The sequence below is a fragment of the Thalassophryne amazonica genome, chromosome 10 (genome assembly GCF_902500255.1).
Source record: "Thalassophryne amazonica chromosome 10, fThaAma1.1, whole genome shotgun sequence".
Taxonomy (NCBI): domain Eukaryota; kingdom Metazoa; phylum Chordata; class Actinopteri; order Batrachoidiformes; family Batrachoididae; genus Thalassophryne; species Thalassophryne amazonica.
The window spans coordinates 82,590,864-82,610,116 of record NC_047112.1 but is presented as its reverse complement, the minus strand read 5'-3'; the positions used below and the strand labels follow the sequence as shown (position 1 = coordinate 82,610,116).

At 40.7% G+C, this 19,253-nt stretch overlaps 1 protein-coding gene across 2 annotated transcripts in view; it reads right to left on the bottom strand.

The window, feature by feature from the left end:
• Positions 1-19,253, bottom strand: part of LOC117519059 (cadherin-2-like) — a 294,157-nt gene that overhangs the window by 152,666 nt on the left and 122,238 nt on the right. For both annotated transcript variants that reach the window (XR_004563157.1, XM_034180364.1), the window contains exon 3: positions 8,267-8,496. Coding sequence is in view for 1 of the 2 variants with exons in the window: in XM_034180364.1 (XP_034036255.1) it covers positions 8,267-8,496 (230 nt within the window). In the remaining variant the exon portion in view is untranslated. The remainder of the gene's footprint in view (positions 1-8,266; positions 8,497-19,253) is intronic.

Here is a 19,253-nt window from a genome sequence, read left to right as displayed (position 1 = left end):
TCTCTGATCTGATCGCCTTTTGGCCCTGCTCATTTCCATAGCAACGTCAGTAGGGGGAGCTGTCATCACGTGGAGTGCCCTGGCTGTGGAGCGTGGGAAGTCGGCTCCCTTTCGGACCCGGGAGGAAGAGGGACGGCTTGTGCCTGACCACGCCCTTCGTCTCACTCCCATCGGTGTTCTGTTAATCGGTTGTCTAACCATATAACCAGGTCGATAAGCCCGTCTAAATCCCGCGGCTCGTCCTTCGCCACCAGGTGCTCCTTAAGGACCAGAGACAGTCCGTTTACAAAGGCAGCGCGGAGCGCAACAGCATTCCAGCCGGCTCGCGCTGCCGCAATGCGGAAGTCGACTGCATACTTAGCTGCGCTCCGACACCCCTGCCTGATTGACAGCAGCAAGTTCGAAGCAGATTCGCCTCTATGGGGGTGATCAAAAACCTGCTTGAACTCCGTCACAAACCCAGTATATGTCATTAGGAGCCGTGAATTCTGCTCCCAGAGTGCCATAGCCTAGGTGCGTGCCTCTCCTCGAAGCAGATTTATTACGTGAGACACCCGGCTGGCGTCTGACGCGTACATGACGGGATGCTGTGAAAAGACTAGCGAGCACTGCATTAAGAAGTCCGCGTAGGTCTCGACACAGACTCCGTACGGCTCCGGAGGGCTTATGTAAGCTTCAGGGGATGGTGGGGGGGTTCATTGAACGACCAGCAGAATGTCTGTTTCAGGCCTCCAGTCAGCAGGAGGAGGTGCTGCAGCAGCGCCCTGAGCCTGCGCTTCCACCTTGGCGGTGAGAGCCTCCATCCTCCGATTGAGAATCACATTCTGCTCGGTGACTAAGTCCAGCCAAGCAGTGAAAGCGGTTAAGATTTGCTGCAGCTCACCTAACATGCCTCCTGCTGACGCCTGTGCACCTCCCTCTTCCATTGGCTGTTCAAGCGTTGGTTGATGCCCCTCGGGATCCATGACGCTGGCCTAGAAATCCTGTTGTGATGGTGTAGGAACACGGACCCACAACAGGGGTCGTTAAATGAACGGACAATGGATAAGCCAAACAGTAACAATTTAATGTTGTGAAGTGCACAACGGAATACAGACAAACAGTTTTGGTACCACAGACAATTATATGTAGCGTGACGTGTGGGCAGGCTTGAGGATAGGAGACGTCCATCCTGAACCGAGCCGGATCCCACACGGCCCTCACCGCCAACGGATCTGAAGAACACCGGAGCCGCCAAGTCCTGGATCCTCAGGTGGCCACCGTCTCCAGCTGTCAGACCTGGTACTGCTGGCAGAGAACAGAAACAGTATTGATGAGTGTGAGTTTGCACACTCAGTAATCCCACAGTCTGTGTTCTTTTGGGAGGAAGCACCTCCACCTCCAATCACACGCTCGTGCAGCTCCTGTCTAACCACTTATCTGGTTGGAGCGTGAAGCGAAGCCGTCGCTGATCACACCAAACGCCAATCCCTCAGATAAGGCACACCACAGGAAAACGGCTGCAAAGAAGTTCAGACTCTAAGTCAGAGTTAAGTGTAGCAGAGAAATTACCTCTCTAGTGGCTGATTTCTCGGCGGGGAGGTGGAGTTGTAGTCCAGCCTTTATGGTGGTGGTGATGAACTGTGGATGAGTGACAGCTGGTGCTGATGATGAGTGACAGCTGTCACTCCCGGTTGCTCCGACGCCCTCTCGTGCTTGAAGCCCGCACTTCAAGCAGGGTGCCATCTGGTGGTGGTGGGCCAGCAGTACCTCCTCTTCAGTGGCCCACACAACAAGTGTTATTGATTTATTGTGTTTTGTAGCTCAAATAGTTTTTCCAGTTTAGATAAGTTTCATGTTGCAATTACCATGAGTGACTTAAGTTTCATGTTGGAACCATGAGTGAAATGTTTAGTGGTTTTAATGTCTACAGTCACTGTCTTTGTTTGTCAAACAGTAGGGCTTTTTTGATTTTCTATTCATGCGCCATTATTGTGGAACAGTCTGCCAACTGAGATTTGGCACTTTAGGGCTCTTGAGATTTTTAAGAATAGACTGATACATTTATTCTCAGTCTGTAATCAATAATGGTGGCTGATGTGTGTTACTGGATTGAAATATTGATTTCAATTTTCTTTTGTAGCTCATTTTTTGACAAAATAATTTTGAAACTATTATTAGACTTAGTAGTAGTTGTGATGATCCAGCCCTTTAGGGCCGTCTGCCATAAGTATGGATTTGTATCTAGTTCTGTGCTCTGAGTCTTCTGTGTTTTTATTCATGTCTTGTCATGTCATTATGGCCATTCTTATGTTATCATTGGTTTTGTTTCTGTTCATCATTCTTTTATTTGTCGTCTTCTGTTTGTGACTGGGTAGTTTTGTCTGAGTAGCTGTTTTGCCATACTGTTTTTGTTTATTGTGTTGCCTTTTATTTTTCACTCTTGCTCTCTTAGTCACTTCAGTCCTAGTTTGATTCTGTTAATTTCATTTCTTGTATTATGTTTTTGTCACTGGTTTGGTTTTCTGTTGATGATTTTGTAGTCTCTGGTTTTGCTTCATTTACTTTCTGCGTTTAGTAATCTGGTTATGTTCCATTAGTTATTTATTGCATTTACATTTATACTTAAGCCAGTATCAGTTCTGCTTTAGTTTTGGATCATAAGCTTTTATTTGCTTATCTTTCTTTTTAGGCTGGTCACATTATTTCTTCCGTTTGTGTTGTTCATATCTATTACTGTTTGTCTTGAACACATCATGTTTGTCATCATTGTTTTTTCTGTCACTTGTTTATCTTGCCCCAGTCCGCTTTGCTTTTTGTCTCACTGCAGCCTGTTGCACCTGCTCTTCTCTTTCTCAGTCACGCCCCTTCTAGAGCCTTCCGCACACCTGTTCCTCATTCCACGCCCTGATTAGTCTGAAATTATTTAAGCCCTCACAGTCCCTCACCAGATTGTTGAATGTTATTCACTTTCCAGCCTTCACACCTTGTCTTGTTTTGTCTTGTTATCAGCCTGCCGGTATTTGACCTTGTTTTGTACACGACCATGTTTTTGACTTTGCCTCTGAATGCCACCACATCGTGTATTTTGACCTCAGCCTGTTTTATGGACCTAGCCTCAGTCTCCTGCCTGTCTGTACCTTTGCTTCGCTGCTGGACCACACGTGTACTGAACCTCTGCTTGTTTCTTCTATTAAACCTAATTCTAACTGCATTCGCTGTCTGAGTTTGTATTTGTGTCCACCCGGTTTGTGCCATGCCTGACACACGTAGTAGTATTAAACTGCAGTCATTTTATTTGAGAACACATCTTCATAGAGGCATACTGGAGATTTCAGATTACACATGTATCCCATAAACATCCTCACGTGTGTGAGTGAGTGGGTGTATGTGTGTGTGTGTGTGTGTGTGTGTGTGTGTAAAGGCAGCACATGCTGCGACGCTCTGTGCGCATAAGCCGGCACCTCACTCGAAGGAAAGCCATATGATAACAAATATTTGTCATAAAATGCTCACAAAAGAGCCAAAGGCTCGCGCTAATGTTAGCTGTTAGCAATGCTATGTCATGGTAGCCACTTATAAAGATAATGTAGATTTCAAGACATATAATTGATTAAATACATGTTGAATCACTGCGCTGAGGAGCTCACTGTGGTCATGTTGTCAGCTACATTTTGGAAATAAACTTAAAACTTATAAGTAAATAGCAGTAAAAGTCTGTCTGTTTATTGGTGATCATGTGGTAGAGATGCATAATGTCACAGACTGTACTGGAATCACAGCAGTAATTATTCTAAGTCAATACAATACAGAACACTAAGCAATAAAATTAAAAATAAAATAAGCAACATCTACATTAAATATCTTAACACTATTAGGGGTTGGTAAGGTTAGACCTCACTTGTGTGAAGCACAATGAGGCATTTTTCTTGTGATTGGTGCTATATAAATTAAATAAATTGAAAATAAATAAATTGAAATATTAGGAAACAATATAACTTTGATTGTCTTGCTGTTTGAGTGCTGTAGGTTACTTTGTTGTGTTCCCCCACAACTAAAAAACAAATAAACAAAATGCAGTGATCCTTACATTACATTTACTTTGAATTCCTTTTCATTGCAGAAAGAACCCAAGATATTTCATATTTTGTTTTGTCAACTTAATTTCATTTGTTAATATACATTAATTCTGCCACACATTCCAAGAAAGTTGGTATACTAAAGCATTTCTTCCTTTTTTAAGTGTTGTGAGAAGGAAGGGAAACATTACAGGTGTTTTGGTACTGCGGATAAAAAGCGATTAAGCCCTTCGGGTGTTATTGTGTCCCATTCTTCCAGCAAACACATCTTAAGGTGTGCAACAATATGGGGTCATTGTTGATGCATTTTTGTTTCAAAATCCTCCACACATTCTCTGAAGGGGACAAGTCAGGACTGAAGGCAGTCCAATCCATCCCAATGCAGGGATGCACATAACTGGTGCTCCTCGTGCTCGTGTGTGCTAAACATCATTGATGCACAGCAGAGGGAAACACTTTTCCTATAATCTTTCATTGCTTTCCTCTTATGAAACACTTTCCTTGTGTCTTCTGCTGCACATCATTTATTTTTAGCATGCACAAGAACCATGAGCACCAGTTACAGTAGTGTTCAGAATAATAGTAGTGCTATGTAACTAAAAAGATTAATCCAGGTTTTGAGTATATTTCTTATTGTTACATGGGAAACAAGGTACCAGTAGATTCGGTAGATTCTCACAAATCCACCAAGACCAAGCATTCATGATATGCACACTCTTAAGGCTATGAAATTGGGCTATTAGTAAAAAAAAAAAGAAGAAAAGGTGGTGTTTACAATAATAGTAGCATCTTGTTGTCTTGTTGGATTTGTGAGAATCTACTGAATCTACTGGTACCTTGTTTCCCATGTAACAATTAGAAATATACTCAAAACCTGGATTAATCTTTTTAGTTACATAGCACTACTATTATTCTGAACACTACTGTATGTGCATGCCTGTCTATGTGTTCTTCTTCCATAGCTATGCCTTTGTAATGTGCAAAATGTGGTTTTGCATTGTTTTGCTGAAAGATACATGAATGTCCCTGAACATCATGAAGACAGCAAATATTGCTTGAAATCCTGCCATCACAGAAGTACAAATAAATTTGTAGTTTTGTAGTATGGTGTCATGATATAGAATATACCATAACAGGCCCTTGATTCTGGTCTTGCTTTTAATAACGGTCTGAGTGGTCTTTTTTCTCTTTGATCTTTTTGATATAACATCATTATTTCATCTTTTTACATCATTACATGCTATAAATTGCATTCATGCCAAGGCCTGAAATGCAAGAATGGCTGTATATACACTCACTCACTCATCTTCATCCATTTACTCCAATTAAGGGTCACGGGGACATACATAAACAGACAAACACATTCACACTCACAACTATGAACAATTTCAAGTTTCCAATCCACCTAACCTCCCACGCAATCACGGGGAGAACATGCCAACTTCACAGTGAAAGGCCCCAACTAGGATTCGATCCCATGACCTTCTTGCTGTGAGGCAACAGTACTAACCACTAATCCACAATGCTACCAAATAAAATTAAATAATGAAATAAAGTTGACCACACAAAAAAATGAAATATGCTGTGTTCATTCTGCTGCAAAGAAATAAGTAAATGTAAGGATCACAACATAGTGTCTATACAGACAGTTACTTTGACCAGAAATCAAACACAGGTCTACATATGGGTTTTAAGGCCAGAGGCACTGGTTTCATTTATGTGTCTCCACCCATGCCTCTGTGGAACGCTTGCTCTGCATGTTCGCTGACTCTTCATGTTCCACTCACAGGAAACTAATTCAGTCAGGTGTGCTCACCCAATCAAGCTTGAGCTAATCAGGTGTGGCTGGAGCAGGTAAACATGGAAAACATGGAGGGTAGGTGCTCTTTGGGATTAAGGTTGGAGACTTCACCCCATTCAAGCAACGAGTGGAATATACGAGGTCTGTCCATAAGGTATCGTACCTTTTTATTTTTTTTTAAACTATATGGATTTGATTCATATGTTTTCACGTCAGACAAGCTTGAACCCTTGTGCGCATGCGTGAGTTTTTCCACGCCTGTCGGTGACGTCATTCGCCTGTGAGCACGCCTTGTGGAAGGAGTGGTCCCGCCCCGTCATCGGATTTTCATTGTCTGGAAATGGCGGAATGATTTGGGTTTTTTTTCCATCAGAATTTTTTCAGAAGCTGTTAGAGACTAGCACCTGGAAACTATTCGAAACATTTATCTGGCTTTCGGTGAAACTTTTACGGGCTTCACAGAGAATAAGGTCAGTTAGTACAGCTTTAAGGACCCCTTTAAGGACGCTCAGCGCACCGCGCCTCCGAGCTGTGACGACACGGCACAAGCCACTGGACCATTTCTGAGCTGATGGCTCTGTGGCCATTTTCCGGCAGATTTCACTTTTAACAAGAGATTTTGTCATGGAAAGCCGCGCGGAGGCTTCGGGCGTCATGACCGATTCGCTTTGGAAGCGAGACAAAGGAGTTTGGACATGTCCAGCTCTCCACAATTTCACTGATACTTACTGGACTGGTAAGCATTGAAAGCCGAGATAGACATGTCCAAACGTGTCCTCTGACACCTCTTTACCAGCGGTGTATCTTGGCCTAACCTAGAAGTCATTAAATTTTGGTAATGATCCGGAACACGATCTGGAGCCAGTAATTTTTTTAAGGATTCTTTATCATTGCAGGATAGGGCCAATTTCAACATTTTTGCATCTAACTTCATGAAGACGGGTCACAAAGGCTAAACAAAAATTAAGTTACGACACAACAATAATTTAGCATTTGTTTGTCCTCATTGAATAAACTTATTAGAAAATAAAAATACTTGTATAGTTCATGCAGTTTCTCTTTATAAATACATTTGCTGAAGATCTAAGGGTTTAACCACTGAATCTGAAACATGACGGTAGATGCGTGAAATGACATGGAATAAGTCTCTTTGCCTAAGGGTATTCTATGTGACGTCAATGACCCTATGGCCTTGGCGGAGGTTTGTGTTCTCCGAGTGCTTCTAGTTATTCTAATTTTTATTATTGTTGTTATTATTATTATTATTATTATTATTATTCATTTTAGAAAAAAAATCAATGTACTATTTTTTTTTTTGTTTATTTTTGGTCAATTTTCAATTTTCCAAATCAGCTACTGGTCCAGTAATACATATCTGTGGTTTTGGTTGGCTAGTTACACTCCACCGCATGTATTACCAAATGCGGAACCCACACAAACAGACACACAGAGCCACTGAGAACATTACTTCAGTCCCCCTCTGGGGGAGTGAAATAGCAATGCCATGGGGATGAAAGCTAAAATTTGGTGAAACTGCTTTTTCTTGAAGTTGCCGTTACAGATGTATGTTTACATGCAGCTTTTCTTTAAAAAAAATAAAAATAAAAATTCTAAATTTTCTCTCCAGCTGCACATACTCTATTTTATTAAGCATGTGTTAAGGTAGCACTCCATCACCATGGACTAAAAAAGCTGTTGAAGAAGAAGTCATAATCCAAAATTTGCATTGAAATAAATGCTTAGCCTCTATCCTGGTGATCAAGTGCAAACTTTTCTTGAAGTTTATTTTATGTCATTTCTGGAGTATTGATGTCAGCTAATGGCCATAATCAACAATCCTTTAGCTCATGGTGATGATGGATTGCTGTTGTAAATGTTGGCGATGTCACATATTTATTTGATGCCTCCAACTCCAACAATTCCTTAGATTTTTAATCCATGGATGTTAATTTGGACTGCAGTATTGTAAATACTGTATGGTTCCTATTTTCCAGTATTATGCTAATGTGAATCTTTTTGAGATGATTCCTTAATAGGTTCCTGTTGTGTGGAGATCCATATTTCTTTTCTTGATGCTTTGGTTTAATTATTTGGAATTTCTTACTTGGTCATATCCACAAGAAGGCACTGGATCTTCAGCTAGGCCCTTATATACAGCCAAAGGTTCCCAAATTGACCCTGAATTATACCAGCTATTCTCTGAGAAGCTTTTACAAGTAATTCCATCAATTTAATGACCCTTCTGCAATCTTCAATGCTGCTTAGAGAGGCAATAACATGGTTATATGTAAACTGAAAATCAACTGGATTGTGCAAACAATGACAACCAGACAAGCACAAATGATGATGACCCATGTGCTACACAACATGCACTGTGCATTTTAAATCAGTAGATTTCAGCTGTTACCTGTTTAAGCTCTGTTTTGTTGCCAGTAGGATGGATAATGAGGTGCACTCTGGTCTTCCATACTTGTTTGGTCTGCATGTCTTGAGCATAGACCAGAAGCATGACTTCCTTCTTTCCCACCAGACTGAGGTGCCGCAGGGCGTACAGCACACCATCCTCTGTCAGCCCAAAATCGAGCACATTTCCAACATTGTACCCCACTTTGCCTCCAGTGCAGTCCACGAAGCTCACTGTTGGAAGATAGGAAAAGCCAAAGTTAGAGTGGGTGGGTGGAGAATCCCATATTAAATCTGCTGTGTACAAGTACCTCAACATCAACAACAAAGCAAGTATCTACTGTATTTTAGGCTCGGCTCAACCCGTTACAAATATTTTACAGTCTATCCAGTAAAACAAGCTCAGGAACACACAAACAGATGGAGGTGAAAACATAAATAGAGGTTGATGTAAGGCTGTACAAATGGAAGACGCTGAGCTTTCCATCTAGGTGTGAGTCCCAGCATATTTTCAACATTAGTTCTTTCAGCAGTGATTTGGTGCATCATAAAAGCTCACATTTTGCTCATGATTCAGTTTTATTTAATTAAATGTCATGCTTCCAAAGAAGTTACAACATTTATTTTACAACTTGGAATTCCAAGGGAAAGGTAAGCATCACAAACCCAATTTGAAAAGCCAAAACAAAGACTTTTGTGCGTGTGTGTCTGGATCCTTTTGGTAGAATCCAGTCTGAAACTATTGGAGTAATAAAGTCAACTGATTCCTCTCTGCTTCAGTGTTTCAACATACATCAGAAACCAATCATTTGGCTTTGTTGCTCCAGTGCAGTGGTGGTTCATCAAGAGGCTCCTAATTTGATAACCAATTCAGTAACACTGATAAACTCAACAACAGAGTAGGAAGGTTAGGAGTACATTCAAACAAATACAGAAAACAAGAGACATTTGAAATTTCTGACATCCACCAATCTGGATCCAGATCACCTCCAAAATTCAGTGGAGCCTTCCATGCTCTAATATCTATCTATGGTGCAAAGTTGGTGAGACTCCATGGAGTAGTTTTGATGTAATCCTAAAAAGCCTATATAAAGTGAAACTTGACCAAGAATCCGGATCTGGATCTGGATCAGCTCCAAAATTTAATGGGGTCTTCCATGGTCTAATATGTAATTGTGGTGCAAATTTGGTGACAACCTGTGCAGTAGTATTGATGTAATCTTGCTAAAAGACAGAGACAAATAAATAAATAAACACTGATGATTTTATTATGTCTTTGACAGGCGTAATAAGAGTCCAACTTGACATATTCTATGCTAATTACTGGATTTCTGCAAGGAAAAAAGAAACCTCTCGACTTTATGGCTACTGTCTATATTCAGTGAGCAAAACACAAGGGAATCCACCAGCTCCTCATGTTGGAAACACAATATTACTGAGCATGTGGTGTCACTCTCACTCATAGTCCATGGGCCAAGCAGGTTTTCAGTACCACTTAAGGGGAAAAAACGACACTTAGAATCCAGCCTCAGTATATCATGGCCTACAGAAAAATGTATGATAGCCATCCCAGGGTGGTAGCTGTACCCAGGTAGGGGTCAATGAAGAATTACACAGAGATCAAACTATAAAAATGCTCCAATCATGTTGAAAATTGGGAGGTGGGCGCCACTACTGAGGAGGACGTGCTGCCACCGCCTGTTCAGGAGTGTGTAGTACTACGTTTGCTTCCATGTTACCAGCATTTAGCGTGAAGGCGGCTTCGATTTGCATTTTGTTTGGTGCCAGAAGTTGGTCGATGCCATGCAACACAGATGGGACCAGTCTTCTAAGCAGAGGACCAGTTTCTAAGCAGAGTCGCAGCTTCTTTGTAGAGGCAGTTTGAGAAGAAGCCCGGAGGAAGGAGGAAGGAATGGAGCCGAGGTTAACTGCGAGCTAACGGGGCTACACGCTAGTTAGCCAAGTCAAGTGTCCAAAGTTAATACCGGCTGGGAAAAGTGACTGAAGCGCACTAACAGCCATAAAAACCCCGGCAGAGCCAGGACTGAGCAGGATGCCAAACCTGTGAGGAAATACAAGAGGAATTGTCTTGAAGTAAGGTTGGAGTTATTAACAAGATGCCGTCCAAATTGAACTACGGAGACTTGAAAGAGTCACTTGACTCTCTGGCTGAGGATGTGTCTGCTGTCAAAACGCAGCAGACACAGCTCTTGGAACTTTTGGAGGAGGTTAAACAGCTGCGCCTCCAGAATGAGGAGAAAAACCGGCGCATCACAGAGCTGGAGCAGCGAGTGGAGGAACTGGAGCAACATTCTTGTATGAACGATGTGGTCATCTCAGGAATCCAAATTAAGCCGCGCTCGTATGCGCGTGCGGTTGTTGGTGGTGGTGAGGAGCCCAGTGAGCAGGAGACGCTCTCTGTGGAGCAACAGGTGGCATCCTACCTCCAGAGTAGAGGGATAGAGTTGGACCTGGAGCACATTGAGGCGTGTCACACTCTGAGACAAACCGGAGAGAGGCCAACCGTCATCGTAAGATTTGCCAACAGAAGAAACAAAAGGGCACTCTTGAAGCAAAGATTCAAACTAAAAGGAACAAATGTATTCATGAATGATCACTTAACCAAAAACAATGCCGATATAGCCAAGAAAGCAAGAAACCTAAAGAAACAGCAAAGAATTCAGCAAACGTGGGTAACAAATTGTAGGATTCTCATCAAACTGAATGGTACACCAGAAGAAGCAAAAGTTATGGTGGTGAGAAATATAGAAGAGCTTGACAAATATAACTGAAAGATAAAGGTAACAATGTGAGACTCTATACACCACCATGAACATTTCAACAAACATATTCACACCAAAGAACAACAAAGATACAGATTTGTTACAGAGAATCTTACAATTTAAACAAAAGGAACTGGAAACATTTAAATATACTGAGCACAACACACAAGATCAGGAAAATGAAACTGACCCGGTCAACAACCTTCTTGTTTCAATAAATATGAACTGTGATTACTATACACAAGACCAGTATACAAATGTTACGACTTCGGACGACAAATTGTCAATCATACATTTCAACAGCCGAAGTTTGTACACTAATTTTAACTCTATAAAGGAATATTTGCAACAGTTTATATCACCATTTAGTATTATTGCCATATCAGAATCCTGGTTACAAAAGGAAAAAGGTATTGATTTTGATTTAGAAGATTATGAGTTGCATTATGTAAACAGGAAATACAAAACAGGAGGTGGTGTTGCATTATATATTCATAAAACAATTCAGTTTACGGTTGTAGAAAGTATGTCAGTAACAATAGATGGAGTAATGGAATGTCTGACAGTCGAAATAGACAACAAAAAGAGGAAAAATATTATTGTAAGTTGTGTATATCGGTCACCTGGTTCAAGTATTGACATTTTTAATGAACAAATGGAAAAAATGTTCTCGGAAATAAGTACTAAAAATATATTTGTCTGTGGGGATTTTAATATAGATCTTTTGAATCCTGAGAAACTGAAATCAATAGATTATTTTCTGAAAGTGGCCTGTTCATATGTGATATCACTGATCACTTACCTGTTTTTATTGTTTATGACTGTGACCTTAAAAAAACTAATCATGACAGAGAAGTAGTCCATAAACAAATAAGAACAGAAGAAACAATAAATGCCTTCAACAGCAGTTTAAGTATACAAGACTGGAGTACAGTCTACAGTGAGTCAGATGTAGATGGTGCATATAGCAATTTTATAGATATTTTCTGCACGTTGTATAAAAAACATTGTCCCCTTAAAGAATACTATAAAAATAAAAGATACAATAAATGTCCTTGGCTAACTAAAGGAATATTAAAAGCCTGCAAAAAAACAGCCTTTATAAAAAATGTATTAATTCAAAAACAAAAGAAGCTGAAATAAGATATAAAGTATATAAAAACAAATTAACAGAAGTCATCCGAATAAGTAAAAAGTTGTACTATGATGAAATTCTACAAAAAAATAAAAACAACATCAAAGAAACTTGGAACATTTTGAACAACCTAATTAAACCAGGATCTTCCAATACAAGATATCCAGATTATTTTATTGATAAAAATGTTCATGATTACAACATGAATAATATAGTGAATGGTTTTAATACATTTTTTGTACATGTTGGCCCTGATTTGGCAGCTGAAATCCCAAATCCAGGAATTCAGCAGTCTAATGAAACCATAAAAAGAAACATAAATTCAATTTTTCTTTCAGCAACAGATGAACAGGAAATAAAAGACATTGTTAATAAATGCAGAAACAAACTGTCTACAGACTGTCACGATATAGACATGGTATTAGTCAAAAAAGTCATCAACAACATTTCAAAACCTCTGACCTATATCTGTAATTTGTCATTCCAAACTGGATGTGTTCTGGAAAAAATTAAAATTGCAAAAGTTATACCACTGTACAAAAATGACAACAAACATATTTTTACCAATTATAGACCAATTTCTTTACTCCCACAGTTTTCAAAAATCCTAGAAAAATTGTTTGACTCTCGTTTGGAAAAATTCATAGAAAAATATCAGTTAATAAACGAAGGTCAATATGGCTTTAGAAAGAAAAGAACCACTTCAATGGCTGTTATTGAGGCAATAGAAGAAATTACTAATGCATTGGACAGAAAAAGATATGCTGTTGGAATATTCATTGATCTTAAAAAAGCATTTGATACAATTAACCATTCAATTTTAATCAACAAATTAGAGAATTATGGTATCAGAGGAGTTGCAGGAAATTGGATAAAAAGTTATCTTACAGATAGGGTCCAATACGTGGAAATGGGAAATTACAAATCTGAATGTCTTGGCATTGCTTGTGGTGTCCCCCAGGGGGCAGTGTTGGGTCCTAAACTGTTTAACATGTATATTAATGACATTTTTAATGCATCTAGATTACTGAAACTAATATTATTCGCTGATGATACAAATATATTCTACAGTAGTGATAATTACAATGAACTTATAAATACTGTAAATGACGAACTAAGTAAAATAAAAAAATGGATGGACAGTAACAAATTATCATTAAATTTAAATAAAACAAAAGCAATGATATTTGGTAATTATAAGGTTAAATCTAAATTACAAATATGTATAGACAGTGTCCAAATTGAAAACTCAGCTGAAAACAAATTTTTAAGAGTAATAATAGACAGTAAATTAACATGGAAAGCCCACATCAGACACATAAAAATGAAAATTTCAAAAAGCCTCTCTATTATGAATAAGGTAAAGCAATTTCTTGATCATAATGCACTCCGTACATTATACTGTTCTTTAGTTCTCCCATACTTAACATATTGTGTTGAAGTGTGGGGTAACAACTATCAATGTTCAACACAACCACTATTTATACTACAAAAACGAGCAATAAGGATCATACATAAAGTTGGATTTTTAGAACATAGCAATAATCTTTTTATGCAATCAAAATTGCTTAAATTTCATGATCTTGTAAAATATTCTACATTACAGATTTTATTTAAGGTATTTAACAAATCACTGCCAAGTAACATTCTAAAGTTCTTCTCAGTTAAAGAGTGTGTTCATAATCTTAGAGGTTTTGCCAAATTCACATTATTAAAAGTTAGAACCACTCTGAAAATTTTTTGTGTGTCTGTATGTGGAGCAAAGTTATGGAATGGTTTGGACGTCAGACTCAAGCAATGCCAAAACATTCATGAATTCAAGTCACATTATAAACAGAGGGTCTGGGATCGGTATAGAATGATTGAGACCTAACAATAAAAGCCATTTTACATTCATGGCTCATGACTCTGTATCACAATTGTTGGTTTGTGCATTATATGTTTCTTTCTTTCATATGTTTGGTTCTTCATCATAATTGGTATTGTTGTCTCTTATCATTGTTGGTATGTTTTTTATATGTTTGCTTTCTTACCGTAATTGGTATTGTTGTTTTCTTACCATTGTTGGTATGAGCATCATATGTTTGTTTTCTTTGCCGTAACTGGTATCGTTGATTTCTTACCATTGTTGGTATGTGCTTGTCGCTTGTTTATTATACTGGTATTGTTTTCTTGCTGCTGTTGGTATCTATTGTGGGAATTTACAAGTATTTAAATGTATTATTTTCTTAATTTTCTATCTAATTGACGGGAAGCAGCTATGCACTTTATGTTAAATTTGAATAAAGGGGTGGGATTAAATAAATTTTCTTCCTCCCACTCCTTTTTGAGCAGATTCAATGTCCTGAGTTAATAGTAAATTCAGTTTTTTGTTTTTTATGTTATTGTTAAATTGTTTTCTGTTTTTTTTTTTTTTCTGTTTTTCTGTATTTCTTATCCTCTGCTCAAATAAAATAGATGATGATGATGATGATGATGATAACAATTCCAAAAAGGTATAGTTTGGACTATTTATGATGGAATGTTCTGGAGTTATGGGGTCAAAACAGCAAAAATTGTGACAAAGCTAAAATCACGCCGCCCCCGCAAAAGGGAAAGAGTGTGACGTGAGCAGAAGCCGGAGTGGGGGGCGGGGTGATGGGGGGTAGGAGGGGGGTGGGGGAAGGGAGTGGAGCATGCTTCAGTCCTCTGAAAAACAGTTTATTGTCTTTGTGGGTTGAGATAAGAAGGAGCCAAATAATCATCAAGGCCAGAAGGCATTCCTCAAGAGGAAAACAGTCCTTCAGACTTGATAAGCCTGCCGTGTTGTGGTTTGAGCAGTGAAAAACACTTTTTACAGTTCCACTTGAACAAACCAAATCCCAATTATGAATTAAGAATATCCCCAATTATGAATTAAGAATATTCCCCAGCCTCTGAAATCTTCAACTTCATCTGCAAGGCACGCGCCATCGCAGTTTGAGAATGCAATGCCTTGCCCACCTCGTTAATCATGATGGCCAAGCGAGGGGTCGTGGTTCTTGATGCCGCCATCTTGCCAATTTTCTGATAGATCAGGGCAGCACAGAAGCCAGAGAGTACCAGCCCTGCTACCATAAGACCAAATATAAATAAATCCTCGACATCCTCAACGGAGAAAGGCGCCAAGCATGCAATACGCCAAGACCCCCAGGAGTCGAGATCATAGCCCGCAGTATACATTCCATCTGGGCAGGTAGGATCCCCCGGTCCTGACCTTCTTGTACAAAAGATGGTGTCAATAGCGTTCAGAGACCAGCTGATCAGTTCCATGGTTAATCCAATAGAAGTCAAATAGATCCAGTATCCAATATAATTTGAGGAATTCACAGTCTGGTGAAGTAGAGACTTGAAGGTTAAAGCAGAGAGCAGAGATAAGGGAGAGTGGAGGAAATGCGACCACCCTCGTCGGAGTCCCAAGCTGTATTATATATATGTTGTTGTGTGGGCCGCTGAAGAGGAGGTACTGCTGGCCCACCACCACCAGATGGCGCCCTGCTTGGAGTGCGGGCTCCAAGCACGAGAGGGCGTCGGAGCCGCTGGAGGTGACAGCTGTCATCTATCAACACCAGCTGTCACCCATCACCACCACTATAAAGACCGGACTGCAACTCCACCTCCTCGCCGAGAAATCGTCTACCTTACAGGTAATTTTCTCTGCTGAACAAAACATTGTGTAATAGTCTGAACTTCTTTTGCAGCCGTTATCCTGTGGTGTTTGCCTTGTCTGTGGGATTGGCCTTTGGTGTGATCAGCGACGGCTTTGCTTCACACTCCAACCAGATAAGTGGTTAGACAGGAGCTGCACGAGTGTGGTGATTGGAGGTGGAGGTTCTCCCTCCTTACTGAACACAGACTGTGGGATTACTGAGTGTGCGAACTCACACTCATCCAGAACTGTTTCTTTTTTCTGCCAGCAGTACCGGGTCTGACTGCTGAAGACAGTGGCCACCTAGGGCGCAGGGCTTGGCGGCTCCGGTGTTCTTCAGGTCCGTTGGCGGTGAGGCTTGTGTGGGTTCCGGCTTTTCTCTCGCCAGACGTCTCCTATCTTCGAGCCTGCCACACGTCACCTTTTTTGTCGGATTGATATAACGCATATTTGTATCTGTCTGTATTACGTTGTGCACCTTCACAACATTAAATTGTTACTTTTTGGCTATTCCATTGTCCCTTCATTAATGCCCCCTGTTGTGGGTCCGTGTCACGACACTTCCCCAACATATGTATTATATTATATATATTGTATATATGGACAAACAAACACATTTACATCTGGTTGCACACCTACGGACAATTTAAAGTTTCTAATCCACCTAACCTGCACCCCGCAGGAACCCACGCAAACATGGGAAGAACATGGAAACGCCACACAGAAAGGCCCCAGGTGGGAACTGATCCCAAGGCTTCTTGCTGTGAGGCAACAGTGCTAACCGCTAAGCCACCGTGCTGCCAAGCATGTGGTGTCAAAGCCTCAAAACATGACAAACACAGTAAAGTTGCCCAGACTCCCACTGTATGTACACAACTTGCAGTAGCAGTTGGAACAGGAATTAGGGATAGGTGGAATAAACAGTAGCCAATATAAACTATATACATTTGCCCAACGGTAGGGATTATGATTGTACTGGCCAACCAGAATAGCTAGTGTTGGCAATCGGACATGTTGTCCTCACTTGTGTACTTGGCAGGTTTATTTTTTGAAAGAATTATTAAGATGACTGTCTGGTTGTCCACATGTACAGTGGGTAACCTAAGAGTGAACTGTTAGATGTTGCATCATATTGTAGCGGACGCAGTGTCTGTCATCAAATACAATCCTTTAATCTGTCATATTTCTTATTTCCAGGAAGGGAGAGTGAGGTGACCTTTTTTTTTGTTCTGCTGCTGTTCTTCAAGCAGCAGGAGAGTGTGGGCTGCCTGATAGTGCACATTTAACTTGAGGTTTTGTTTTGTGTGTCTATTGGATATGACATACACTGCAAAAAAAAAAAATACAGTGCATCCACAAAGAAATCTTGGTGCTCTACTTTTCCCATATTTTTCCTCAGAATGCTACACACAACACCCCATAATGAGAATGGGAAAAAAGTTTGCTACAGTGGTTTCAATCTAATGCATGAAAAATCTATTTGTTCTTCCATTTTTGTATTTTTCCTGTTCTACTCAGCTATTTGGCCAACAGAGGGAACTGTCATTTGACATTGGTATACTGTACATCAGGGGTGCTCAAGTTCGGTCCTTGAGAGCTACCTTCCTGATACTCTTAGTTGTCTCCCTGCTCCAATGCACCTGAATGCAATGAAAGACTTGTTAGCAGGCTTTTAATGAGCGTTTCATTGGATTCAGGTGTGTTGGAGCAGGGAGACAACTAAGGCCCCGTTTACACATAGACGGTAAGAGCTCCCGGAAGCGTCCCGGAAGAGTTTTTGGCCGTCTTAAGGATCAAATGCCATTGTCAACGCCAGCACTAGGAGGCGTGGCTTAGTTCCGGCTTTACCGGGAATCGTCGAAAAAATTATTCAACATGTCGAATAATTCCGGGAGCACTCCCGGAGAATTCGCGTGACGACGGAGACAACGCGAACAACGGCGTTTGATACTTTTTAATTGCCGTTTCATCCTGCCCCTTCCTGTAGTGCCGCAGTTTACACCGCCATAATTGGCGGCCGACGTTGTATCCCTAACCAACGGCGTGTAAAACGGAGATAGAGCCCACATCGGCATCCTCAAAGGCGTTTTAACCGGCGACAGAGGCACACAAAACGGCGGCGCTAGCGGACAGTACGCCGTTCTAAATGCCACCTCCTGGTTAACGGCATTCCAAACGGCCGATAGGCGAAGGTCAGTATAAAAACTCTAGCGCGCTGCATGCAGGCCTCTCACTCGTGGCCAGCTCCAGATATTTTTGCAGAGAAGCTCCAGTATGCCTCCTAAAAGAAAATTGGCAGCGGCAAGGACTTACCAAGAGGTCTGGTTCAGAAGCAGAGGAGAGGCCTGTGGTGGAGACAAGCAACATGTTGAGGAGGGGAAAAGGAAAGGAGAAGAAAAGGCTAAGAGATGAGCTCCCTCACCCTGCAATGACAGGTGCTTCAGCCTATTATACTCTGGGGGCGGTGCCTATATGCAAAAGTTCCTGGAGTAACGCAGGATTTGCCTGGATAAATCCAGTGGTACACAGGGCATTATTGGCGGCAGCAGAACACCGCTGTTCTCACGCGCGTCTTAACCTGCGATTGTAAAGGATAGAACTGGGTATTAACCCCCGTTGCCTGATGTGTGCCGGATGCTACGGCGTCAAAACGCTGCTTTATTTGGCGGATTTAGTGGCGTTTTATCCGTGTATTTGTGGCTAGTACAGCGCTCAAAATGCCGCCGAAATGCTCCGCCCCTTTCCACCGCGAAAAAAACCCGGAACTACCGCGAACTTCGGTCTACGTACTACCCGCCGACAAAACCGTCTATGTGTAACCTGGGCTTAAAAGTATCAGGAAGGTAGCTCTCGAGGATCGAACCTGAGCACCCCTGCTGTATATAAAAAAAATGTTTGTGCGGCCATGGCTTAACAAAAACTGGCATATCTATAAAATCCAAGGATACCCTGAAATGGAATTTCAGGGAAGGACTTCAAAAGTTAAAGCCCTTGCACAAGCGATGCTTGTTGCCTTTTTTTCAGGGTGCATGATCAGAAAATGTTGTCCTGGGTTTATTTTCTTCTTGAGAAATAATGTTGACAAAACATCATCAGTGTGGCTCATGGTGTGCCTGCAGGCCACTTCAGTTTTAAGGAGTACATTTTAACCCATTCCCAACTTTTCAAATATATATAGCTGACTTTGAAATCCTAAATACACTTTTTTCTCAATTCAATTACAGCTGATGTGATGGTGCAGCCATAAAAAAAGAAGTAAAAGACAGAAAAACCTTGGATCTTGCTGGGTTTAAATAATTCACTCATGGTAGAAAAGGCAGAGATCCATTATAAATCAGAAAAGTTTCATCTGCTCTTAAACAGTGCAGAAAAAAATGTTTAAGTTTATTGAGAAAAAAAATTGAAT